Raw genomic sequence first — 27846 nt, 5'->3', positions numbered from 1 at the left:
AGCAATCTCCTCTCTCCCTTCCATCTTCGCTGAGTCTTTACACCACTCAAGCTTTAGAGGTGCTGCTTAGTTATTTAGGAGAGTTTCGGGTTAATGTCAGGGTTCCAAGGAACACCCCCAACGAAATAAAGCTCTGAGGCCTGAGGTTCCTCAAAGTTCCAATTTATTAGAGATGTCATGTTGGCACATCTAGGAAAACCCAAATCTGAAAGCTTCCAGGTTTTCTCCACCCTGCTAACAGTTCACAGCCCTGCCCCTCACCCACAAGTTCATCACATTGTCCAATCAACTCTTCACACTCAACTGGATACAATCTTCTGGCAGTCTCCATCAGATGCAGGAAAAAGTCATTGAATATGGAATGTTGTTATGACTAACTTTCTACCGCTCCAACAACAGCCCCCTCCCAACTTCCCCAGCTAAAATATGTGGCAGTTAAGAAGCAAAAAAGAAAATTGTCTTCCAAAACTGACAGGACCAAGAGGTGTTCTGGCCAGTCTTGGAGCTTTCTCACCTCTCTGGAATTCCAACACCAGCTCCTTCGTGGGGTGGCCTTTCTGTTTGAGGTTCTTGATTTTGGCCTCGGCCTCCTGCCCCTGGCTGTTGTCTTCGAACCGAGTTCTTAGTGCTTCCATGAATTCGTCAGTCAGACTGATACTGGTTCCCGTAGCGATCAAGGTGGGACCAGATTCAGTTTAAGAACTATGAGAGTGTTGTGGTCCCCCAGCAGCCTGCGGAGCTGGCAGCGGAGTCGGACAGCGATGAGGCTGAGGAAGAACATGGGCCAGTCCTGGAGGCTGGGGAAGGCCCAGATGAGGGCTCTGCATCGGAGGCAGAGATGGGGCCAGGGCCATCGGGGAGTGATGTGCAGACTTCGGAGCCTCCAGAGGCTGACAGTAGAGAGGCAGAGGAACAGGAGGAGCCTGTTCCTAGTGCACGTATGAGCAGAACTGCCAGAAGGCAGGAGCAGCTAAAGCAGAGAGGATGACTCGGGAGTAGGACAAGAGATGATTGGCCCCTCCCATAAGGCTTAAAAGACCAGCAATGGCTCTTGGCCTCTTTGCCAGAAAACAACCATTGAGAGAATTGCTTCTTGTTTGGTTGTAGTTATTTCTTCTGTTCCTGAACTGTTGCCAAGAAAAGCCTTTGGCAGTTTGCCTAATTATCCCAAGGTCAGAGATAAACTAAAAACTGGTGTTTTAAGGACTTTGTTTTCATTTCATTTAGAATACGCTGAGAATGAGTTAATTCTCAGCTGTTTTAATAAAATCTGTTTGTATTTTGGAACTGTTTTGCATTTAATATCAACTACATGGGCCTGGGTCACAACAGAAAGCTTCCTAGGGATCCCATCAAAGGTGGCTCTGAATCACAGTATATAATAACATGAAACACATTTGATATCAGTTTTTAATATACTTTCTTAGAATAATTATAAACAGAAAAAAATAATCATTTTCCACTGCATTCTTCACAGAATCCCTGACACATTTATCAGTTCAGTTCAGTTCAGTTGTAGATGTTACTGGGAAACATTATGCTGTTGTTCAAACCAAATAAGAATATATTTATTATAAAAATATGCAATTTTAACAGAAGCTTTAGCAAATGAGGAAGAAATGGAGATATCCTATTTCACTAATTTTACTCCAGAGATGCACAACATTTATTAAAATAGAAATAAAAATATAGTTTACTGACTAGTAATTAATATAACCAAGTAGGATAGACATTTATATTATTTTATTTAAAAAGATATATTATGGATATAACACTGTGCATAGTCTGGTCAACTCATACATAAAAATATGTCACTTTTTAACTATTAATGAAATGGATATTTTATTTATTTTTAATTTATATACTATTGAAACTCTCATATTTATCTGTGTATAACTTTTTTTTGTCTGTGTAACTTTTAACTGGGTGAAATGGTACATCATAGGGCAATAGTTTTTAAACCAATGTACCTCAAATGGGATAACTTAGAGAATGCATTCACAATCCAAAATCCAGAATCCATGACTCCCATAGAATCGAAATTTGGCAAATTTTATACAAGGTTTTACATGGACTGTTTTCAAGATAGAAAGATAGAAAGATCTCTGAACATCTTCCATAATTTTTAGGAACTTTTCCACTGAAGGGAATACATTAGATGCTTCGCTATTGTTGAAAACACTGAGAAATACCAGTGAAACAATGACCCAATAAGTCAAGGGTTGTCTAGTTTACAACTATAAATATAAATAGCTGTCTGTGATAACAATCTGCTCTTACCGTCTTAGAGAATATGGAACTGAAATTGGATTTGGTCCTTTAGACCAACCAAAAAGAGTAAACCAGTTCTGAGCTGCCATTACAATTTTCTGGAAGAAAGTATATTTTGCTGTATCTTCTGCAGGAAAAACTAATTCATCAGATGTATTCCTCCTAACCCATTTATTTTGGATGATAGCCTCCCGCTTCTTTATGTTTTCATTTTCAAGGATCTTTTCCAGTTCTGCACAAAAATACAGTAATTTAGTTATCATTGTACAACTTTATAGCAAGCCATTACATATTATTTAGTTATTTAACATTTAGTTTTTGTTGAAAACAAGATCAAATACTTCAGATATGTCCAAATATATGTGATTATGCTCCAATAATCAGTAAAGTATCTATTTCTTACTTTGGAAATATAAGTAGTTATCCAATAAAATAAAATCCATAGCTTCATATTGGATAGGTTATACTGATTATGAATGTCTGTCAGCACTTCAACCTGCATTTACTCTAGTGCTGACATAAGAAGAAGAAGAGGGGCCAGCTGGCAAGAGGACGCTTGACACTTCACCTACTTATTTTCATTGAAGATAATATCCCCTAGGAGATGAGAGGGAGGGGGGCATTCCTGGGAGCTTAGGTAGTAGATATGGGGAGAGTGATTTGGAAGAAGGCCAATGAGACGCAGAGATTTGGGGAACGGAAAGGGAGGGTCTGGGGTCAGGGAGCCAGAGCTGGCTACACCACAATCGGGGCCAGATTGTCGTGCTTAATAAAATGAAAGATTTCTTCAAAGACTATCTGTTTGGAAATGCAATTTATTTTATTTGAAGATGATATCGAAACTTGACAATGTCATTATTTGATTGATAAAATTGATGATATACCTAAATCAATCAATCAATCAATCAATCACAGTTTCTATGAAACAGAATTACTATACAAGAATAGTAACAATGGACTTCCGGTTTGCTGTTTGTCGCTGCCAGACGTTCCTTTGGGATCGTCAGCTTCCATCGCCTGTTAGAGCCGCCTTCACAACGGAATGGCGGCTCGAAAAAACTCCGTTTCCATGAGGAAACGGAGATAGAGCCGGCAGGGGTGGGTAGAACTCTCTGCGGAGTCCCAAAAGTTTTTCCTTTACTTTTGGGACGGAGCGGATGAGATGCCCCGTATCCCCAGCCGCTGCTCCGGGCTTTGGGAGACCTCTGCTGATGCAGAGCCAGGCGTCAAAAGCAAGCCTGCAAATTTAACAGACTACTCAAAGAAAATGTGAGCTGGACCTGTAACACTGAACCGCAAGTATTTTACTGATTTTTAAAAAAAATTACTTAAGAGAGAGGAGGAAAAGAAAGAGGAAAAAAAAGTCTTTTAAAATGGCGTCGGCTGGAGGAGAGGCTGAAAGGGAAAGTCCTTTTGTTTTCTATTACCACAATGTAGCAGAATAAATACCACTGGCTACATTTGTAGACAAAACTTCGCTCCTGTGTCTTTTTCTCTTTTTCTTCCCTTGGAGACTTGATATTGTTGTTGATTGGAAAGAAGTCCTTTTTTTTTTTCTTGCTTTTTTTTAACAAAGCCTGCCTGGGCGGAAACATGGCACTGAGACTCATAAAGTCAGATAAACAAGAAGGGGGGGGATTCCCCCACCAATAACTTAAAGGAACAAGTCTTAATTCTTCAGTCTCAGAAACCTGATTTTAATATAATAGAATTTTTTATAGAGGAGATTGAAAGAAGGGAGGAGATTGTGAATCAGCAACTTGAAAAATTTAAGCAGGAAATTAAAGAATTGGTGAAATCCAAGTTTGATTCTTTGGACAAAAAATTCTCAAAAGTGGCTAATGGTTTTACAGAATTTATGATACAGTTGGACACAAATACTAATGTACTAGAGTCTAAAATGGAAGAAATTCAAGATAAATTGGACAATAGAATTCAAAAAATTGAAAATGATCTGACAAACACTCAGGATAATAGCTTAGAAGAAAAACCTAAAATGGATGCTGATCAAAAGTATGGTAATGCAGAAAATCTGCAACAGAAGATTGAAAAAGAGATTTTAATGGTACAATATAATTTCACAGAATATGAGATAAAATTAAGAGGTTTGCAGGAAAATAATAGAGATGATTTAAGGAAAATATCTTTTGAATTTCTAGCTGGGATTCTAAAGGTTCAACCTGACGAAGTGTTTTGTAGGATTGACAGAGTTTATCGAATTAACTCCTGGATTGCCAAGCAAAGGCAACTGCCTAGAGATGTGCTGATTTATTTTACAGATAAGGAAATTAGGAATAATATCGTGCAAAATTCCTTCAATTCTAATTTGCAATTGTATGGAAGAAAGATTTGGATTTACAAGGAACTCCCACCTAAGATATTGATGGAAAGGAAGAAATTTGGTTTTTTGGTGAATGAGTTAAAAAAGAGAAATATTCCATTCAGGTGGGACGCCCCAGTTGGTATTATATTTAGATACCAAGGAGAAAGATATCAGCTAAATACTGTTGAAAGAGCGGAAGAATTTTATCAAAATAGGTTGAAAATGAACTTAACATCTTCAGATATAATACAGGCTAAGCAGAAGGAGCCGGAAATAAAGGTAAAATATCGAATTACAGAGACTGTACCAGATGAATTGCCTTTGGATTTATTGGATACCCCAGCTGGACTATCTACAAATTTGAGAGAAGTGGCATCTAACCTTAATGTGATGACTTATCAAGGCAAGGATAAGCATGGAAACCAATTAGAGGATATACAAGGGATAAAAAAGAAACATGAGATACAAAAACAAAACCAACAAGACCAATCTACAAAGCAGAATAAAAACCGACCAGATGATACACAATTTGTAGAAAGGAAACCAGGATGGAAACCAAACCCACAAAAAGAAAAGAAAAAAAGAAATAGGTGGCATAAAAATAGAAATTTCTAAATCAGGCAACAGTGAAGCCAGTGACTTTAAAATATGAATGATTATGTGTAAACACACAAGAGGCGACGTATTGGTTAATATCATCCTGAGGATTGTGGCAGATCTCTGCATGGCCGTAATCTGGGGACGTGAAACGAGCCTTAAACTGATGGATTTGAATTATCCATTTTGGAATTTCTTTTTGTGTTGATAAACATATTATATTATCTTGAATCACAAGGCAAGAGAATGATGCTGGGGCATGCAGAAGATCGGGTTGTTACCCACTACGATGATGGGAATCAATAATCCTGATGAAACCCACAATTATTACTATATGGAATATAATTATAATGTCACTCGGGTGGTTGTTTTTACTTTTATACATATAAGAAGATATTTACTACTGATGGGGGCAGATATGATTGAAGATCCTGAATAAACTGTTGCACCAGCAAGCTATGTTACCCGATTATGGATGTTGGTACCAATCCAGTGGAAAGACCTCAAAGAAGATACTATATGGATTATAAATTTAAAGTCATTGTCTTTTCTTTTTTTTTTTATTTAGATATAATGGAAAATATAGACATATATTTTTAAGTAGTGTGGGCAGTGAATCAAAGATATTAAAAAATGTTGTGTATGGTAATTTTGCATGATAGTGGGTGAATAAGCTAGTTAGTAGATTGATTAGTTTAAGAAAAGGGATTTTTAAGTGATATATTTAGGGGAGTGGAGGAAATGGATAGAGTGGAATAAATGTTAAACTAGATTTTATGGGGAAGGCCGCTTTGAAATGTTATAGTAATATATATATAGAAGATTAAATGTTAAAGTAGGACTTATCGTATAGTTTTAAAGTGGAGAAGTTATTCTATAATGTCATAGTATAATGTCTTTTTTTTTTCCCCTTTCTTTTCTCTTTTCTGAAATGTATGGATAAAGGGGGATGTTATAATTATAATATTAATAATATTTTTAGTAAGTAAAGGTCAATATCTAGAGGAGGGAGTAAGTAAGCTGTTATGAACTAGGTTTTTTTTTTTGTTATGAAGAAGTCACAGGGGGGGATGGGTGGGGAGGGGGGGTTAGGGAGGGGGAGGGAGAGGGGGGGAAAAGGGGGGGAAATTTGTATTTGAAAACTTTTTCAATAAAAAAAAAAAGAATAGTAACAATGAAAATACTGAAGGAGACTTTTGAAGAATGAAGTCAGAAATTAGGAGCCACAATATCAACAATATTGGTAATAGTGTTTCCTTCTATGGATAGACTGTTATCCAAAAGATATATTGAAATGATCAAACAAATTTTAGCTGACAAGATAGAGATGATATCAAAAATACATTTAAAACTGACAGGCAAATGACTTGGAAAAACATGTTTTATAAGATCTAGAAAAGGATTTTATTGCCGCTTTAAAATTCAAAAAGGCAAATACAAATGATAAACCAAGAGAGTAACCTGGACATTTTTTCTTATGGGATTCACAGAACAGGCTTGTTAAAGTCTTGAAGAACCCTGTACAAAGAAGAAAAATGAAATCCTACAACAATATTTGAATGACCTAAAAATTAAAATTTTAGGTAAAGTTTAAAAAAAGGGAATAGGAAGTAGATTGAGTTGTTCAAAGTTAAAAGAAGATATGTTTACTTTTGGCAATCCTTTATGGAATTCTGCTGACACCCGGTTTGAAAAGGTTATGCTTTATTATTGTGTTTATAGATAAGGAAGAGAATTTAATTGTTAATCTTAATTTTAATGCTTTTAATGTTTTTATATTTATGGTTTTGATACTATTGTCCAGAGTCACTCAAGATAGTGAGATGGATGGAATATAAATTTAATAAATAAATATGGGATAAAGAGATAATTGTTTATAAAATTAGAAAGGGTAGAGAGTCACTTAATTTATTTATGCTTGTTTTGATTAAGGTTGAAATCACTTCTTCATATATGTCTTTTTCTTTATTATATTTAAACTTTTTTATTTCTTCTCTTCTTTTCTCTTCCTTCCCTGTGAGACCTCAGAAATAAGTATTTATTGGCACAATTTATTCATTTATTTATGTGTTGTAATTTATACCCCACTCTAGTTCAGCATACACTAAGCAACCCCTATAAAAATGTCCAGCCGAATATACAGGGGAGAAGGAGTTGCATGATTGTCTGTTATCCCCTAGAGTTTTGTTTTAATGTCTTAATGCAGAGGAGGGTGAGGGGGGGGGCTGCAATTTAACTGTCTAGAAGTCAACTAATTAAGAGACAAGAAATAATTACTGTAGCTTATGCTTGTTGATAAAGTTATTTGAAAAAATTGTTTGGATTCTTTTGTGAAAATATGGGTGGATTAGTGCTGGAAATAGGATGGATGAACATTATTATATTGAAATGAAATCTGGGTATTGTAGCAGAATTTCATATAATCATAGAAGCATAAGGCTGGGTGGGACATTGGAAGTCTTCCAGCCCAACCTCCTGCCCAAGGAAAGAGGCCTTATAATATCCTGGACAAATGTTTGTCCAATCTTTTCTTGAAAATCCTCAGCAATGGAGCACCCACAACCCTGGGAGGTAAGTTGTTCTTTGATTAATTGTTCTGACTGTCAGGAAATTCCTCCTTATTTCTAGGTTGGATCTCCTTGATGCTATTTCTGTTGATACAGCCCTATTGTTGTTGTTTGTTGTTGTTTGGCGCTGCAGCACATTAGTAGCTCGTACTTAAGTGGTGATTTACCAGGACATTTAGATTCCTTCACAGATATTACTGTTGAGCCAGGTACTGCATATCCTGTACCTGGACATCTAGTTTTTGCTTCCTAAGTGTAGATTCTTACTTTTCTTCACACTATCCAACAACTGCATCTTTTTTTTTTTGTATATATATTTTTATTTTTAAATACCGTATTTTCCGGCGTATAAGACGACTGGGCATATAAGACGACCCCCGAATTTTCCTGTTAAAATATAGGGTTTGGGCTATACTCGCCGTATAGGACTACCCCTCTTCCAACGCACACCAAATAAAAATTAAAAAACATCAACTGGCTCACCCACAATGTAAAAGCAGCTGTGCTAGACCCCAAATCGCCCCTGCAACAAGCAGGAACCTCACACAGCCACAAAAAGCCCCCCCCCAAAAAAACTTTCACACTTTACACACACACAACACAACATAACACAACTGGCTCACCCACAATGTAAAAGCAGCTGTGCTAGACCCAAAATGGCCCCTGCAACAAGCAGGAACCTCACACAGCCACAAAAAGCCCCAAAAAACAACTTTCACACTTTACACACACACAACACAACACAACACATCTGGGTCACCCACAATGTAAAAGCAGCTGTGCTAGACCCAAAATGGCCCCTGCAACAAGCAGGAACCTCACACAGCCACAAAAAGCCCAAAAACCCAACTTTCACACTTTACACACACAAAATTCCACATACAGCTTTGTGAGATTTTGTGTGTTTGTGTAGTTAGAGTGAAACACTACAGAAACACACTAAATCTCAGAAAGCTGCACAAATATTATTTTATTTTATTTTATTTTTATTTTTATATGAAAGCTAAATTTAAAACTTCCTAAACTTTAAATGGCTAGGTCTAAAAAAGAACAACTAAAAAAACCCCAATTAACTATTTTTTTTAAAGATCCCAAAGGGGAAAAAAACTTACCCAATAGAACAGCGGTCTCCAACCTTGGCAACTTTAAGACTTGTAGACTTCAACTCTCAGAATTCTTCAGCCAGCTTTGTTTTGCTGGCTGAGAAATTCTGGGAGTTGAAGTCCACAACTCCCTGCGTGCTTGATTGCAGGCAGGGAGTTGCTTGCTGATGGAATGGATTCAGGCAAGCGAAGCAAGGCAAGCGAAGCAAGGCAAGCAGCTAAGGTAAGCAAGCTAGAGGGGGAAAACTTTTTTCTTTCTCCATGACTCTGGCGATCCCAGCTGAGTTGCCTGATTAGCAGATCGTCAGAACTTGGATTGCCAGAGCTATGTGAAAGGAGAAAAGTTTTTTCCTTCTCCATGGCTCTGGCGATCCCAGCTGCGTTGCCTGATTAGCAGATCATCAGAGCTTGGATCGCCAGAGCCATTTAAGGCTGTCAGAGCCTTTCAGGCTGGTCTGCCTGGTTACAGGAGAACGACACCTGGCGTATAAGACGACCCCCGACTTTTGAGAAGATTTTCATGTGTTAAAAAGTTGTCTTATACGCCGGAAAATACGCTATATGTAAATATTGAATACATGAACTGTGTAGCATCTGGATATTGTTAGTTCTGCTACCAAATAATAGTAATAATATTGACAATTTTAGTAATCTAGTTACATTAATCATGCTCACATCATTATAATAACATTATACATAATAGACTCATCTTTCAACTTCTATCTTTCCTCTACATACTGATTTTAGAATATTATATAGAAATATGCATAATAATATTTCCCCCTTTCTAATTTCTACCTTTATTCTGAATAACATAAATCTTATATTAGTAGATATTCTATTTCTATCCATCATCTCTTGCCCGTTTTAATATTTCAATTCTTGTTGATTTTTGGAATGTTCCTACTTCTCCCTTGGGATTTTGTATAAATTACATTAATCATACTCATATCATTATAGTAACATTATAAATATTACGATTAAAGTTGTTAGCATTGTAGTATTTGCTCCACCATGTATATAATCCTTCATCATTTAATTATTCATTATTTTAATACACATTACTAATAACCATAATAACATTATTTAAGTGTACATAATACAATCATCTTTTAACTTCTGATCTATTCACCTACATACTGATTTTAAAATATTATATAAGAATATATGCAACAATATTTTCCCTCTTTCTAATTTCCACCTCTATTCTAAATCTTACTAGCACAAATCTTATATTAATAGGTATTCTATTTCTATCCATCATTTCTTGCTCATTTTATTTTTCAATTCTTGTTGGTTTTTTGGCCTGCTTTCCATACTCTTCCCTTGGTATTTTGTATCTCCATGCATCATTCATATTTAATCTAAATGTTCCCTGTATCTCTACCTCTATACCTCTCACTGCCAAACCTTCACTACGTCTATCAGTGTCTCTATCCTCACTTCAGGAATGTCTTTCTATTTATCCAATTCTATTTTTTGATCTCTTGATGTGTAATCTGCTTGGTCTATTTCATCCATTTTGATGATCTCTTCCTTCTGTTTCTCTTTTTGCTTCATTTGTTGTTTTATCAGCTCTTTCCTCTGTTTTTTCTATTTTTTCCTCTATTTCCAGAGTTACCTGTTCATTTTTCATTGTCATTTGCTGAGTATTTCCGGGTCTCACAACTATATCATGTATAAAATCCTTTATCTCCCTGTGGTTCTTTGTTATGGTTTCATGAATACTTTGAAACATCAATATTTCTTTTTGAAATATACTTATTTTTCTCTGTTGAAGCATTTTGTCTTATTTTAATAAGTCCCAAACTCTCAGTTGTCTGTAACACCAAGAAGCTAATATTAAAACAATTTTCTCAGTCCCAAAATCATTCCTCGGGATACACAGTATTTATAGTTCTTTGTAATCTTCCATCAGTCAAGTTTACTCCTTCCAAGTTTCCCAATAAGTCTTTTTTTTTCCCTTTAATTTTCCTTCTTTTGCCTCTTTATGGAGTTATCAGACAACATTTATAGTCCTAGATGATCCAACAGGTTTGCCCATATCTTCATAAGCCATGTAGTCAACTCTTTAGTTTCAATGATAATTCCAGGTATTTGTAAGCTGCTTTACTTAGCAACCTTCAAAAGTCTCAAAATTGTTTCCTCCTCAGCCCGTGAAGCAAATAGATATCAGACATTATGCAAAGAGAAAAAAGAAAGGAAAAAAACCAGTCTCCCAGGTGTTGTTTCAAGGATCTTCCCAGCTTTGTAAAAATATAGTATATTTCTTTCTTTCACTAGAAGATGGCACCATCCCCTACGTTTTCAACGTTATACCCAATTTAAAAGCTGAAAATCTATTTCCAATTTTCTTCAAGCAGTTTTTTCTAATAATCAACCAAATGTTTCCAGCATTTTAAAATGCCTTTTCAAAATATTGCCAATAAAGTATTTAAAATTTGTATTTTTTAAAAAAAAATATTCTCTCTTAGGTTCACTTTCTGTCGGGTCTGTAATCTTTCTCTAAGTATTTGTTCGCAACTTTTTTACCACTTAAGAAAGTCTATCTTTTCAGAGTTTCTTTTCTTTGGGGTTTAATCACTAGTATAGAAATTGAAAAGCACCTCACCCAATTCCAGTCCACTGTTCACACACCGCTCCACCATATTTCTTTCTTTGGTTGTCCCAGCTTCATGGCGGCCAAAATGGCAGCCTCTTCTCTTTGTTGTAGGATGAGAGGGTAAGCCGCAGATCAAGCAGGAAAATTACCACTCTCCGCGACCTGCAAGGCGCCCCTCCTTTCTTCATCACCCCTTAAGGGTGACTTTAGCCCTTTAAGGGCCCCCCAATGAGGAGGGTTCAGCCTAGGTTCGCAGAGCCACGTTCCTTCGATTGTCCCGCAGCAACGCCAAACTGGAAGTCGGCCCCAACAACTGAATCTTGTTTGTTTGCCCAATGCAAATGCAAAGTCTGTCAAGGTCCTTCTGAATCTTGAGTCTATCATTGAAAGTATTAGCAATTCTCTCCAACTTGCTGTCTTCTGCAAATTTGATAAGCACCCCTTAATCCCTTGATCTAAGTCATTTATGAAGATGTTGAAGAGAACTGGGCCCAAAACAGAAGTACCCATTGTTTGCTTCCATCCACAAAGATGTAGTTCCATTGAAGACTACATGTTAAATACCAATTGCAAATCCATTTGGTGATGGTACAGTGTCTCACATTGTTCTAAGTAAGCTGTGACTTATTTTATCAAATGCTTTACTGAAGCCTAAGTATACTGTACTATATTCACAGCATTTCCTTCACCCATTAATTTAGTCATGTTATCAAAGAAGGCAATAAGGTTTGTTTGGCATGACCTGTTTTTAAAAAGTCCATGCTGGCTTCTAGTAATCTAGCTTCTGGCAACCATTTTGTTCATTTCAATTAGCAATGATCTCAGTTTGAATCTTCAGCTGCTATTAGAAGTGTTTATATTCACTCTGATCCTTCACTATGAAGTATTCTTAGATCTAGTGAAGGGCCTAGCAACTTGTTTCTTGCCAGATCTTTTCCACAAAATAAGATTTCTGTCAGGCCTGGAAGCCATCTTTTGTATTGGGCCTTCAGGCCTGCCACATTTCATGCCTACTGTGGGAAATTGGGAGGGGAATTGTATGGAGCATGAGTGATATATAGTCATAATAATATTCCTTTCTCAGAGAGTCAAGGCCATCTTGCCCTGCACCTGGACAGCTGGAACTGGGAGGCATCTTCAGTTGGGACAGTGTATTGATTGGACCATGTGATGGACATGTGGGTGCTGGGCAGGAACTTGGACTTTCATTTGGGTGGGGAAAATCTGGAAGCTTTCAGATTTGGGTTTTCCCAGATGTGCCAATATGACATCTCTAATAAAATGGAACTTTGAGGAACTTCAAGCCTCGGACTCTTCTTTCACTGGGGGTGTTACTTGGAACCCTGACATTAACCTGAATCTCCTTTAAAAAAGTCAACCAGCTCCCCAGGTACCGGGGTGCTGTCCGGGGTCCTGAGCCCCGAACGTCGACCTAAAACCGGGCGACGTGAAGACTCAGGGAAGATGGAGTAAAATAAGGCAGCCAAGGAGGGAGCCACAGGGAATGGTTCAGCAAGCTATGTCAAAACCATCCACTTCCCAAGCTGTGGTGGAAGCAAAGGAAGCTGCAGAAAGGAACGCCAGCTGGGTGCCTGGCCCAAAGAGTCATTGCCAACCGCACAACTGGAACTAACCCAATGGGGTGAAGCTGCGGGAGCTGTGCTGCTCCAAAAGCTGATGACAGGGGTGATGCTGTCGGAACCGTGGATGAGTGGAGGCCAGGCGGAACAGATCCCAACCCTTGAGTGGAAGTTGCCAGGGCAGTTGTACCACAAGCACTCCCAGGAATGAGGATTCCCACCACCATCATGCAGCCAGTCGCTAGCCGGCCTCCCAGATAAATTCGGCCAACTCAGCGTGGGCATCGCCACTCAACTCCTTGGGACTGAGCAACCCAGATGGATGCTGCCTCATCCTACATTCACCTTCCCGAGCCAGGAAGCTGCAGCACCATTGAGTGGGACACTGTCTTCCTTTCACTCGGCACAGAGCAGATTGTTCCACAACCTCACACATCATGCCAAGTCTACCAGCTGCCACAGGAATGGGATTGGTGCAGCAACAAAGCCTACTGAACCAGTCCGACCAGGTGCTACAGGGGCCGCAACTGGGACTATGGGGACCAATACTCCACCCCAGCAGCAAGTCTTCTGGCTATCTCCCTTGGACCAGATCCCTCCTGGGTGGGTATTTTACCACGGTCAGGGGTGGGTGCAATATCAGTGGATGCCTGCTCCAATCCTACAGCCCATGGCTGACCATCAGCCAGTGCGCATCTAGCCACAAGCCATGGCCCAACAGCCGGTACCAGCTCAACCACCGCTGCAGCTCCAACAACCAGCCATGGTCCCACAGCAGGTTCCACCTTAGCAGCCAGCGCCAGCCCAGCAGCCTGCGCCAGCTCAGCAACTGGCCCCACCAGCCGCTCCCCCTCCCCGATTCAGAGTGACGTTTGATAGGACCCCAGGAAGACTAGCCTATTTCCTCAATCGAATCTGGGCTTACATTAACCAATATGGAAATCAATACCCATCGGATCGGGAATTGATTTCAGCTATTGCAGATGACATGAATGAGGGAGAAGCAGCGGAGCGGATAGCGGAACTTCATGACGAGGAAGCCCCTGAGTTGGAAGATACTAACGAGTTTGTCCAACTGCTCCGAGGCTGGTTTAAGGACATGGCCCACAGAATAGAAGCAGAGGCCTAAATTAAAATGCTGAAACAAGCCGGCCGGCCTCCCAAGGAGATAGTTTGGGAGTTTTGAAGGCTGGCTGGGAAGCTGAGAGACTGGCCGGAGCACCTCCTTGTTCACCACTTCAAAGAGGCCCTTGACCCAGACCTTAGACAAGCTTGTGGCATCAGGGGGATTCCAGAACATATACGAGCATGGTACAGCACAGCCGTTGCCATGCATCTGGAAATACACCCCCCCAGAAAGCCAACTACATAAAAACCAACAAGAAGACCCGTAGGACACCGATCCCCCACTAATCCACCCAAGGTGCCACTGCCTACACTGTCCAGGACTATCAAATGCTACCAGTGTGGTCAACATGGCCATCGGGCTTTCGAATGCTTGGCTCCAGACCCAGTCCCCCAAGAGCGGACTCCAGTCACACCCTGGGCAAGGAGCCCCGTGGACACCACCAGACAAGGGGAAGATCACCTAGCAGGCTATGGAGGTTCCACTCCTTCCCAACGAAGTCAAAGGAACTCCAGCCAGGGAAGTCCCTCCCAGCTCTGCCAAGGGAGTAGTTGCAACAACAACCCTATGGTAAGTGAAGCCATCCACTCCTTCACTATCAAAACCAGGCTAGTTGTGCCAGAAACTGAGGCCCAAGGGAAAGTGGAAGCTGTCATAGACACTGGCTGTACCAGATGTCTAATCAGCCACCCCATAATCGAACAGCTAGACATCCACACGAGACCCCTAGCACACCCCATCTGCTTTGAGCAGGTAGATTGGACACTCATCGGTGGAGCCCCTGCAACACTAGTCATGGAACTTGTCAGACTAGAAATGGGCCGTCAGAAAGAACTTATCCGATTTGTCATAGCTTCAAAAAAGGCTGAATCAATCATACTAGGGCTCGCGTGGCTACACAAATGGGGTCCGACCATCACCTGGGAGGATGGCTATAAAGCCAGAGCAAGGCCAAGATGCCACAGACCCCAGCAACGCCAACGAGCCCAAGACTGCAGGCCCTGCCAAAGATGGACTGCCCGGCAGCCCGTAGGTACCAAAAGAGTACCAAGGCCTATTGGGAGTCTTTAGTGAGGAAGATTGCAACTTCCTCCCCCCTCACTGGGCAACAGATTGCATAATCAAATGAGTGCCGGGAGCCAAACTACCCAAGCCAAAGATGTACTCCATGACTCCCAAAGAGATGGAAGAACTGAGAAAATACATCGATGCCAACTTAGTGCGGGGCTTCATCCAATCTGTAAAATCCAGAGTTGCGGCCCCAGTATTATTTAAAGGGAAAAAAAGATGCGGGGTGAGTCTGCGTGGATTTTTGCAGTATTAATGCCTTGTGCATGGAGAACACCTATCCCCTCCCCCTCATGAAGGACATGCTAAGCCACTTAGCCAAGGGCAAGGTGTTCATCAAACTGGACTTGAGAGAAGCCTACTATCGCATAAGAATCGGAGAAGGAGATGAGTGGAAGACAGCCTTTAATTGGCCGCTTGGCAGCTTCCAATTCAAAGTCATGCTGTTTGGCCTGCAGGGAGTTCCAGCAGTCTTCATGCAATTAATCAATGAAGTACTGCATGAGCACCTATACAAAGGGGTCCCAGTTTACCTGGTGATATTCTCATATTCAATGAAACTCTCAAGCATGTAAAACTGGTGCGGCAAGTGCTAAAAAAACTTGCTGCAAAACAGTACGTGAAGCAGTCAAAATGCTAATTCCATCAAACCTCCCTAGATTATCTAGGCACCTGATGGCGAACCTATGGCATGCGTGCCACAGCTGGCACGCGTAGCCATATCAGTGGGCACATGGGCTCAGCTCCGGCACTCATGCGTGCACCGGCCAGGTGATTTTCAGGCCTTCTGGGCCCACCAGAAGTAGGGAACAGGCTGTTTCCTGCCTCCAGAGGGCCTCAGGGGGTGGTGGGGAAGGCCCATTTTTCTCTCTCTCCAGCCTCCAGAGCCTTTCTAGGAGTCTGAGAAGGGCAGACTCCTGAAAAAGCCTTCTCCACCCCCACCCCCCGAGGCCATCCGGAGGCCAAAAATGGCCCATTTGCCCCCCCTCCTGGCACGCGATGGCAAAAAGGTTAGCCATTACTGATCTAGGCTACCAAATATCCAGCGGAGGGGTGGAGATGGACCCAGGAAAAGTGAAAACGGTGCTAGACTTGCAGCCCCCACACACCCAAAAACAGCTTCAAAGCTTCCTGGGGTTTGCAAACTTCTACAGACAATTTATCCCAGCCTTCGCAGAAGTCGCCCTACCCCTAACAGTGCTGTTAAAAATGGGGCCTCCTCCTGCAGCACCACGGCCAAATCAGCTGCTCTCCTGGTCAATGGGCTGACAAAGAGTCTTAAAAAATTAAAATGGCTCTTTTGCCAAGGAGCTAATCCTCCAGGACCCGGATCCAGAACAACAGTTAATCATCCAAACGAATCCCAGTGACATAGCCATGGCAGCCATGATCCTACAGAAGGGCCCATAAGGACAGCTCCTGCCCTGTGCCTACATGTCCAAAAAGCTCACCGAGACCGATGGGTGGGCCATTTGGGAGAAAGAAGCATACGCAGTTCGCTGGGCTCTCCTCTCCTAAAGACATTTCCTAGAAGGGAGTAAAGTGCCTTTTGAGGTCTGGACTGATCATAAAAACCTCAAAGCTTTAAAAAAAGCCCCAGGAAACTGTCTCCCAAACAAATCCGCTGGGCACAATACTTCAGGCGGTTTAATTTGAACCGAAGTACATAAAATAAATAAATAAACTTTATTGTCATTGTACGTGTATAGACAGTATACACATACAACGAAATTTACTTGACACTCAAAGACCAGGTCCCACACTCATAATCTCCAAACACACTCCTACCCACCACAATTCCCCACCCCTAAACCACCCAAACATCCACACAACAGACCAAGTAATACTGTCCAACAGTTCACTGATGGTGGCCCTTTAGTTCATTGTTGACTGCAGTTATAGCTCTGGGATAAAAACTATTCAGAAAACGTGTGGTCCGAGTTTTAATTGTTCTGTATCTTCTGCCAGAAGGCAACAGTCCAAAAAGATTGTAAGCAGGATGGGAAGAGTCTCTGAGAATGTTATGCAACTTCTTCAAACAGCGAGATTCGAAGATGTTGTCCAGGGCTGGTAGCTGGAGTCCGATAATATTCTGGGCAGTTTTAATGATTCTCTGTAGAGCTTTTTTGTCCGCTACAGAGTTGCTCCCATACCATGCAAGAATGCCGTATATCAGGACACTCTCAATGATGCTGCGATAGTAGGACAGAAGTAGATGCTGAGATAGATTTATCTTCCTGAGCATTCTCAGGAAGTACAGCCTCTTCTGCACCTTCTTCACAAGCATGTTAGCATTTATAGTCCATGAGAGGTCCTCCAAGATATAAGTGCCCAGAAATTTAAAACTACCCACCCTCTCCACCTCCTTACCATTTATGTACAGTGGTAGATGTACATCTCTCTTCCTCCTGAAGTCAATTATAAGTTCTTTAGTTTTTGTGGTGTTAAGTGTGAGATTATTTTCATTACATCACAATGTCAGCCCTTGTACTTCCTTCCTGTAAGCAGACTCATTGTTCTTATTAATGAGCCCCACCACTGTTGTGTCATCCGCAAATTTAATAATTGCGTTGGTGTTATACAGTGGGGTACAGTCATGCATGTACAAGGAATAAAGGAAAGGGCTTAGCACACAACCCTGGGGGGCTCCTGTGCTTAATATCAAAGTAGAGGAATGGTGAGATCCCATCCTTACTGACTGTGGCCTACCTGTCAGAAAATCCCTTATCCACAAGCAAATCCTCTGATTTATACCCAAATTGGACATTTTAAAAAACAACCTGTTGGATAAAATGGTGTTAAAGGCAGAGTTATAATCCACAAATAACAGCCTTACATATGTCCCCTGTTGTTCCAAGTGATTCAATACAGTATGGACAACAAGAGACATAGCATCATAGTAGTAGGATTTTGAATAAATTAAGAAAGGCTAAGTATGATATTGTCTGCATGCAGGAGACCCATATAAAAAAAGATCAAAACCATTTGTTAGAATGTCGGGCGTTGGGTAAAACTTATACCTCATTAGCAGGTCAAAAAAAAAGAGGGATAGTGGTATATGTACGACATCATTTGAAATCCCAACAGGTTTTTACTGACCAGGAAGGCCGGGTTCTCATGCTCGAAATAGAATTTGCCCAGTGGAAGTCTTTATTGGTTTGTATTTATGCCCCTAATGACAATCAGAGGACTTTTTATCAAAACTTATATGTTAAATTGGGGGAACTGGAATATGAACATGTCTGTCTAGTGGGGGATTTCAATGCTGTAACAGATAGAATGCAGGATTATGTCCCGGGAAACATACAAGGAAGGTTAAAGGATATTAAGAGAACATTACCAAAAATATGTAATGATTTAAGGGAGGAATTTGGATTACAGGATATATGGAGGTTGAGAAATCCCAATAAAAATCAATATACTTATTTTTCTCCCAGACACCACTCGTGGACCCGAATAGATATGATATGGATGTCTCTTGAGTTGAGGGGGCTGGTCTCGGAAGTGGAAATAGGGCCCAACCAGTGGGCAGATCATAACCCGCTGATGGTAACTTGGAAGATCCCACATTGTAGGAAGGGTAGATGGAGAATGAATATAGGTATTCTGAAAGATGAAGAATTCATGAGTAAATTTAAGAAGGAGTTATATCTTTTTTTCCAGGAAAATAAGAAAGAGGATACTTCAATATACAATACATGGGATACGGTTAAGGCAGTGATGAGGGGATGGTTAATCAAATATGTGATTGATAAATGTAGGGCGGGTAAGAAACACCGAGACAACCTCTTGAATAAATTACAACGGGTGGAAGAAAGGATGCAAAATGGATTAACCCAGACAACATTGATAGAGGAAAGGGAGTACTGGCAACACCAGATTAAATTACTAGATCAAGAGGAATTAGCAAATAAAATAAAGTGGACTAAACAATTTTTTTTTTGAAAGGGCGAATAAAACAGGAAAATGGTTGGTTTACCAGCTTAGAAAGGAGCAGGAACAACGGAGAATAGAAGGGCTGAAAGATGTAATTGGGAATCTTCATTGTACTAAGGAAGGCAAGAGAATGGTAGCTCAGGATTTTTTCACACAGCTTTATCAGAAAGGAGAGGAAAATATCTGTGAAATTCAGAAATATTTGGAAAAGACAGACTTGCCTAAAGTCTCGGAAACAATGAAGGAAATTCTTAATGCGGAATTTACGATGGAGGAAGTAGAAACAGTTATGAAAGCACAGGCGAATGGAAAAACCCCGGGTAGAGATGGCCTTCCAGTTGAATTATACAAAATAGTGTTTGACGTGGTAGGAAGACACATGATGGATTTATTCAATGCGGTTATGAAAGAGGCTCAGGTTCCAGTATCTTGGACTAAGGCTTATATTTCTATTATCCCAAAAGAAGGAACTGATCTATCTCTTATTAAGAACTATAGACCAATATCATTACTAAATTCCGATTATAAGATATTTGCGGGGGTTCTTGCAGCCAGGTTTAGCTGCTTCCTTAACCAATTCATTCATTCAGACCAAAACGGCTTCCTTCCTAATAGATATCTACGAGATAATCTTAGAATTGTCATGAATACACTAGAATTTTTCGAAAATCGCCCGGATAAACAATTAGCTTTAATTTTTGTTGACGCCCAAAAGGCGTTTGACAGAATCAGTTGGGAATTTATGATTTCTCAATTGGAATATATGGAGTTTGGTGGGAATTTTATTCGGGCAATTCGAGCTATCTACCGGGAGCAGACTGCAAGAGTTCTCATAGATGGAGAGGAGACGGAGAGAATTCAAATTCATAGAGGTACAAGACAGGGATGTCCCCTTTCCCCATTGCTATTTGTATTAACTTTAGAGCCCCTGCTTAGAGAAGTGAGAGGAAACACGGAAGTAAGAGGAACGAAGATTAGGCAGGAGGAAGTTAAAGTCCAAGCTTATGCAGACGATCTTGTATTTATCTTGGATCAACCACTGGACTCGGGCCTGAAATTATTATGCTTGATTAGAGAGTATGGGAAGGTAGCAGTGTTACTGATGAATGAAGAAAAAACTAAAATCCTAGTGAAAAATATGACTCAGATGCAAAGGCAACAGCTGGAGCAGTTAATGGGTTTAAGAATAACAAATAAAATTAAGTATCTGGGTATATGGTTGACCGCCAGATGTTCCTCCATAAAGGAGGATAAGTATCTTCTTCTTTACAGCCAGATGCTCAGAGACTTAGAAAGATGGAAAAATCTCCAGCTATCAATTTTGGGAAGGGTGGCAACCATTAAGATGTGCATGTTACCCAAATGGTTATTTCTATTCCAAACAGCCCCGGTAAGGTTGAATAAAGAGTTTTTTACAAATTTGGATAAGAGTATATCTAAATTTATCTGGCAGGGAAAGAGGCCGCGGATTAGACTTAAAATGTTACAAGAACCCAAAAATAGAGGAGGATTTGGACTCCCAAATTGGGAGCTCTATCACCAAGCAGCGAACTTGATTTGGGTGAAAGAATGGATGGTCCTACAAAAGAGACGACTTTTGACATTTGAGGGAGCCGGTCTTCAACATGGCTGGCACTATTTTCTATGGCCGGGAGCATCCGGTCGCCCTAGACACTTTGATGATCACTATTTACGTAGGACGCTTGGGTACACTTGGGAAAAGGTTAGAAGAAGAGTATATTCAAAAGTTCCATGTTGGATTTCGGCGCAGGAAGCTCAGATTTACCCGACATTGTATAAAGGGGAGAAAACCTTGACGTATGAAGGTTTCTTGGATGTTCAGGGTAATCCGAAGTCACGAGAATTATTAACTCTTCAAGGATATAAGATAGACTGGTGGTCTTATTCTCAAGTACACTCCAGGTATAAAAAAGATTTATATAGTGAAGGAATCTACCGTAAAAGACAAGAATTAGATAAGATCTTATTAGAAGGAGGGAAAGGGATATTATCTAAATGTTATGCATATTTATTGTCTCTGCAGATAGAACAGGATGTAGTGAAGGATTGTATGATAACATGGGGGTGAAATTTTGGATATCCCCTTGACTTCCAGCAATGGGAACAGATTTGGTTGAAAAATATGAAATTAACCATGGCCTCCTCATATAAAGAAAACATATATAAAATGGTCTACCGGTGGCATCTCCCCCCGGCGAGATTAGCTAAAATGTTTCCCGGGACATCTGCCTGCTGTTGGAAGTGCGGTTACAGTAATGGAACCTATTTTCACCAATGGTGGACCTGCCCGCAGGCGGTTAAATATTGGAAAAAAATACGGCAATGGATTTTGGAAATTACACAGATTAATTTGGAATTAAGACCTGAGATTTTCCTACTGGGGGCAAAACCTTTGAATGTTAAATCAGATATATGGTTCTTGTTGATTCACATTATCACTGCAGCAAGATTAGCGTATGCGCAGGAGTGGAAAAATCAATACTTACCGATAGATTTGAAAATAATATATAAAATTAATGAGTGTGCGGAATCAGATAGATTAACTAAATTGATCAATGGTAAAAAAGATTCAGAATTTTATAACAGTTGGAAAGTATGGTACGATTGGGTCCAGAAAAGGTGGGATAGAATAGATATATGATGATGTATATATATGATGGCAAATATGTATGTATAAAGGAATGACTTTATACTTATGGACAATGTAATCATATTATACCATGGTGGCAGGATTGTATATTTTATTTGTGTATTAGTGTATAGAATATATTAATAAAAATTATATATATATATATATATATATATATATATATATATATATATATATATATATATATATATATATATATATATATATATATATATATATATATATATATATATATATAAAAGAGACATAGCATCATCAGTTGATCTATTACCCCTATATGCAAATTGGTATGGGTCCAAAGTAGATGGAAGACTAGCCTTAATATAGTTCAACACCAGCCTCTCAAAACATTTCATGACAACAGATGTTAAAGCTACTGGTCTATAATCATTAAGGGATACTACTGTCTGCTTAGGGACTGGCACTATAATAGATGTCTTCAGGCAGGTAGGGATAGAGCACTGCAACAGGGATAGATTGAAAATATCTGTGAACACTTCAGCTAGCTGTGCAGTGCAGTCCCTGATAACTCGTCCCAGAATTCCATCAGGCCCAGCTGCCTTCCGGATATTAACATTCTGGAAAGTGCGTCTCACATCAGAGATCTGCAGTAGAGTGGTTGTCTATCGATGGTAGATGTTAATGGTGCACTATCAGTGGTAAATGCTGGAATGATGGTCGTTCCTGTGTCCACCTCAAAATGGCTGAAGAATTGATTTAGCTGCTCAGCCAAAGAGTCACTACCCCAGGCAAACTATTTGTATTGCTTCGTCCTGTGATTTGTCGCAGACCTTGCCATACACGACCAGAGTCTAAATTCTCAAAAAGATGTTCAATCCTCCGTCTGTATGTAGCTTTAGAATTCTTGATAACCCTTTTCAATTTAGCTCTTGCCTCGCTATACTGTAGTGCATCACCAGAATGGAAAGCAGCATTTCTTGCTCTTAATAAAAGACACACTTTTCTATTTATCCAGGGCTTGTTGTTAGAGAACACCCGTACTTGTCTGGTGGTAGTGACAACATCAATGCAGCTTTTAATGTAAAACAGTACTGGTTTTTTTTATTGAAAAGTTTTAAAATGTTTTACAAACAGATTCCCCCCCTTCCCCCCCCCCTTCCCCTCTCCCTCCCCCCCCCCCCCCGACTTCCCAGAGCAAAATACAGGGTATTGCATTTAACAAACATAATCTAACATAAGCAAACTAACTATAAACTCTTAACTTCCCCTTACTCTTTAACTCCGCCATAGGTACTAAAATATCAAAGTAAAAAGAAAAATCATCTAAATATTTCATTCATAAGCTATTTGCAACTTTTTAGTCCCATATTTGTTTTGTATATAGTCAATCCATCTTCTCCATTCCAGTACATATCTTTCATTCGAACGGTCCTTCAAATATGCAGAAATTTTAGCCATCTCCGCCAAATTAGCTACTTTTAATGTCCATTCTTCAATAGTAGGTATTTCTTCCTTCTTCCAATATTGCGCCACCAAAAGTCTGGCTGCAGTTTCATTTTTCATTTTCATTTTATTAAATTTGTATACCGCCCTACTCCCGAAGGACTCAGGGCGGTGAACAGGCACAAAATAAAACAGATAAATACAAAAGTTAAAAAACATAATTAAAACCAAATTAAATAATTTTTGCCTGAGACAATTAAAATTCCCAATAATTTAAAACAAATTAAAATTTCAATTTAAAAATTTAAAAGAAGGGGAGAAAATTAGGCCAGGCTGGCCTGCTGGAATAGGAGTGTCTTCAAAGCACGGCGGAAAGTGCGCAGATCCGGGATCCTCCGTATCTCCGGGGGGAGCTCGTTCCAGATAGTAGGTGCCCCCACAGAGAAGGCTCTCCCCCTAGGGGCCACCAGTCGACATTGTTTGGCTGACGGCACCTGGAGGAGCCCCTCTCTATGAGAGTGTACCGGCCGGTGGGAGGCTGTTTGTGGTAGTAGGCGGTCCCGTAAGTAGCCAGGTCCTAAGCCATGGAGCGCTCTAAAGGTGGTAACCAAAGCCTTGAAGCACACCCGGAAGACCACCGGGAGCCAGTGCAGCTCGCGCAGGAGAGGTGTCACATGGGAGCGCCATGTTGCTCCCATAACCACCCGCGCGGCCGCACTCTGCGCCAGTTGGAGCCTCCGGGTGCTCCTCAAGGGGAGCCCCATGTAGAGAGCGTTACAATAGTCCAGGCGGGAGGTGACGAGGGCATGAGTGACTGTGTGTAGGGAGTCCCGATCCAGAAAGGGACGCAACTGGCAAATCAGGCGAACTTGATGAAAGATCCTCCCGGTCACGGCCATCAAGTGCTCTTCTAAAGACAGCCATGAATCCAGGAGGACGCCCAAGTTGCGAGCCCTCTCCGTGGGGGCCAGCGATTCGCCCCCAATAGTCAGCGATGGCGTCAACTGACTATATCGGGACATCGGAAACCACAACCACTCGGACTTGGGTGGGTTGAGCCTGAGCCTGTTCCTCCTCATCCAGATCCGCACAGCCTCCAGACACTGAGACATCGCTTCAAGGGCATCGTTGGGGTGGTCCAGGGTGGAGATGTACAGCTGGGTGTCGTCAGCGTACTGGTGGTACTTCATCCCGAAACCACGGATGATCTCGCCCAGCGGCTTTACATAAATGTTGAACAAAAGGGGCGAGAGGACTGACCCTTGTGGCACCCCACATATGAGGGGCCTCGGGATCGAACTCTGCCCCCCTGCCAACACAGACTGCAACTGGCCAGAGAGAAAGGAGAACTACCGTAGTACAGTGCCTCCCACCCCTAACTCTTCCAACCGATGCAGAATGATACCATGGTCGATGGTATCAAAAGCCGCTGAGAGGTCTAACAGGACCAGGACAGAGGAGCACCCCCTGTCCCGAGCCCTCCAGAGATCATCAACCAACGCGACCAATGCCGTTTCCGTGCTGTACCCGGGCCTGAAACCCGACTGGAATGGATCCAGATACGTTGTCTCATCCAGGTGCTGGGGAAGCTGTTGTGCAACCACACTCTCGACAACCTTCGCCACAAAATGAAGGTTGGAGACCGGACGATAATTAACCAACATTGCCGGGTCCAGGGAAGGCTTCTTGAGGAGAGGCCTCACCACCGCCTCTTTCAAGGTGGCGGGGAAGTCACCGTCACCCAACAAAGCATTTATAATCCCCTGGAGCCAGCCTCGCGTCACCTCCCGGGAAGCCAGCATTAACCAGGAGGGACACGGGTCCAATAAACAAGTGGTCACGTTCAGTCTGCCCAGAATCCTGTCCACATCCTCAGCGGTCACAGGATCAAACTCATCTCAGATAACATTCTCAAGACCTGCCCCAGTCCCTCCCACTGAGACTACCCAGTCGGAGTCCAGATCTTCCTGGATCTGAGTGATTTTGTCATACAGATACTGAACAAAATCCTCGGCTCTACCCTCCAAGGGGACCTCCCACGCTTCCTGGTGGAGCAGGGAGTGGGTCACCCTAAACAGGGTGGCCGGGCGGTTATCTGATGATGCAATAAGAGCAGCAAAATAACTACATTTCGCTGCTTTTATCGTCACTAGGTAGTTCCTAATATGGGATCTTACCAGTGTCCGGTCCGATTCAGAAAGACTGGCCCTCCAACTACTCTCTAGGCATCTTTTCTGGCGCTTCAACTCCCTCAGCTCCTCAGTGAACCAAGGAGCCAAATGAGATCGGCGCCGGGTCAGAGGCCGCAAAGGCACAACCCGATCCAGAGCTCCAGCAGCTGCCCTATCCCAGGCAGACACTAGGTCTCCAGTCGAGGCGTGTGCCAGAGCCTCGGGAAATGGCCCAAGCTCCATCTGGAACCTATTAGGTTCCATCAGGCGTCTGGGGCGGAACCATCTTACCGGCTCCGCCTCCCTGCGGCGGGGTGCAGCGGTTTGAAGGTCGAGACAAAGGAGAGAGTGATCTGACCATAACAAGGGCTCGGTAACTATATCCCCTATCTCAAGATCACTCAGCCACTGTCCAGAGACAAAAACCAGATCCAGCATGTTTCCCCCCGTGTGGGTAGGGCCATGAATTAACTGGGTCAGGTCCATGGCTGTCATGGAAGCCATGAACTCCCGAGCCACCTCAGACGCCTCACCCACAGACGGCAGGTTGAAATCCCCCATGACCATAAGCCTGGGGGTATCAACCGCCACCGCGGCGATGATGTTGAGTAGCTCGGGCAGGGCTGCTGCCACATGGCAGGGAGCCAGGTACGTGATCAGCAAACCCATCTGAACCCCATGACTCCACTTCACGAGGAGGGACTCACAGCCGGCCGTCTGAGGAACAATGGCCTCCCTCGGTCTCAGACCTTTTTTAATAATAACCGCTACTCCCCCGCCCCTGCCCTGTAACCTCGGCCGATGGAATGCGTGGAAACCTGATGGGCACATTTCAACGAGGGGGACCCCCCTCCTGGCCCAACCAGGTCTCCGTAATACCTGCCAGGTCCCTTCCCCCCTCGCAAATAAGATCACAAATGAGGGGGGCTTTATTTACTACGGACCTGGCATTGCACAGCATCAGCCGAAGGGTTGGGTCCTGAGGGTCTGTGCAACCTGGGGAACGGGTGGAGCCTTGGGGGCCGGAGCATGTCACCGCTTGTAAACAGCAGGTACGTGCTCCCTTGACTCGATATGGCCCCCTGCTCCCGCCATACCTACCCCTCCCACTCACGGTAATGATATTCAGAGCACTATCTGGACAAACTATGACTCCCCCCTCGACCTCGGGATCCCCACCTCCCACGCCGTGTTTCCTTGCCAGGCCCGCCCCTCCCCTTTGTGGGCTATCCCCCATACCCACAACCCACATTCCAATCAAACCCTCCCCTCCCTAGAACCCCTTAAAAAATTTACAAAAATTTTTGATATAAAACCCCTCAACCCTCTAGTTTTCACATGCCACCTCTCAGGGTTCCAAAGCCGTCATCGAGGTGGGCCCTCGATAAAGTGGGGGGCCAAACTTGCGAGAGGGGGGAGTCTCGCAATGCTAGCAGGTCGGCTTTCTTGTACGTCATTGTACGTCCGAGTCCAAGGTGGAAAAGAGGGCCAGTCCAGGGTTCATAGTCCAGAGAGACCCTTCAGGGTACAGATGAATTTCATAGAATTTCATAGAGCTGGACTCCACTGTCCTCTCACGACAGGGAGAAGGTCCAATGTCCTCTCCACTCCAATGGGGCAATGGTCAAGCCATCCTCTCATGCTGGCTGATCTCACTGAAGGTAGTCATACCAGAGGCGTTACTACAGCTCCTTCGCTGGAGTAGAAATGGATCCCTCAGCTCCCCCATAGTCTCTCTATCCGGCTAAGGCGTAGGTGAAATGAAGAATAAGGGGGAGGTCCCGCGTGATTGTTCTGGAAGCAGTCCTGCGGGGGGGCGGGGGGGAGGGGGAGAGCAATATCCCCAGAGGAGGATAACAACCACCTCCTCCGACATGTAGTAAATCTTGGCCACCATCATACTGTCATATCTCGGCTACGGTCATCCGCTGTTACTGCCTCGGATCTGCCACCTCCAGTGGCGGAGGGAGGGGGGCCGTCATCCAACGTCCCAACCACCCACTTCCTGGCTCCATCGTCTCCGTTACTCCGTCACTCCTTCTCCTTCACATGGGAGAGGCCTCCACAGCCCAAATATCAAGGGGAGCAGCCCGAATATCAGGGGGAGCAGTTTCAAACAAACTAAACTCCCTGACTGCTGCCATCCTCACCACCATTCTCCCTCGCACGGCGCTTCCACGCGCCTCTCCAATGCTGGCCGCCAGCACCAACCGCGATGTTCCGGGGGGCGTAAAAGCCCTCCCCAGGCTGGGCAGGAGCTCTTCTCGCCGGGGGCTGGGGCCGTAGATGTTTTACCGGCCCTTAAACCCCTCGGCGTGGTCGACTGCCGCCATCTCCTTCACACGGTGCTTCCACGCGCCTCTCCAAATGCCGGCTCCCGCTCCAGCCACGATGCTCCCGAGAGGGTAAAATCCCTCCCCAGGCTGG

The 27846-nt window shown here is 42.5% G+C and overlaps 1 protein-coding gene across 1 annotated transcript in view; it reads right to left on the bottom strand.

Moving 5' to 3' along the window:
* CFAP47 (cilia and flagella associated protein 47) overlaps positions 1-27846 on the bottom strand; it is a 596979-nt gene that overhangs the window by 444179 nt on the left and 124954 nt on the right. The window contains exon 29 of the mRNA XM_087871295.1: positions 2281-2503. Within this exon, the coding sequence (XP_087727421.1) occupies positions 2281-2503 (223 nt within the window). The remainder of the gene's footprint in view (positions 1-2280; positions 2504-27846) is intronic.

Source organism: Pantherophis guttatus, chromosome 5 (assembly GCF_059756535.1).
Source record: "Pantherophis guttatus breed Tessera chromosome 5, ASM5975653v1, whole genome shotgun sequence".
NCBI lineage: Eukaryota > Metazoa > Chordata > Lepidosauria > Squamata > Colubridae > Pantherophis > Pantherophis guttatus.
Note: the sequence above shows the minus strand (reverse complement) of the source record. Positions and strands in the feature narration are given on the sequence as shown.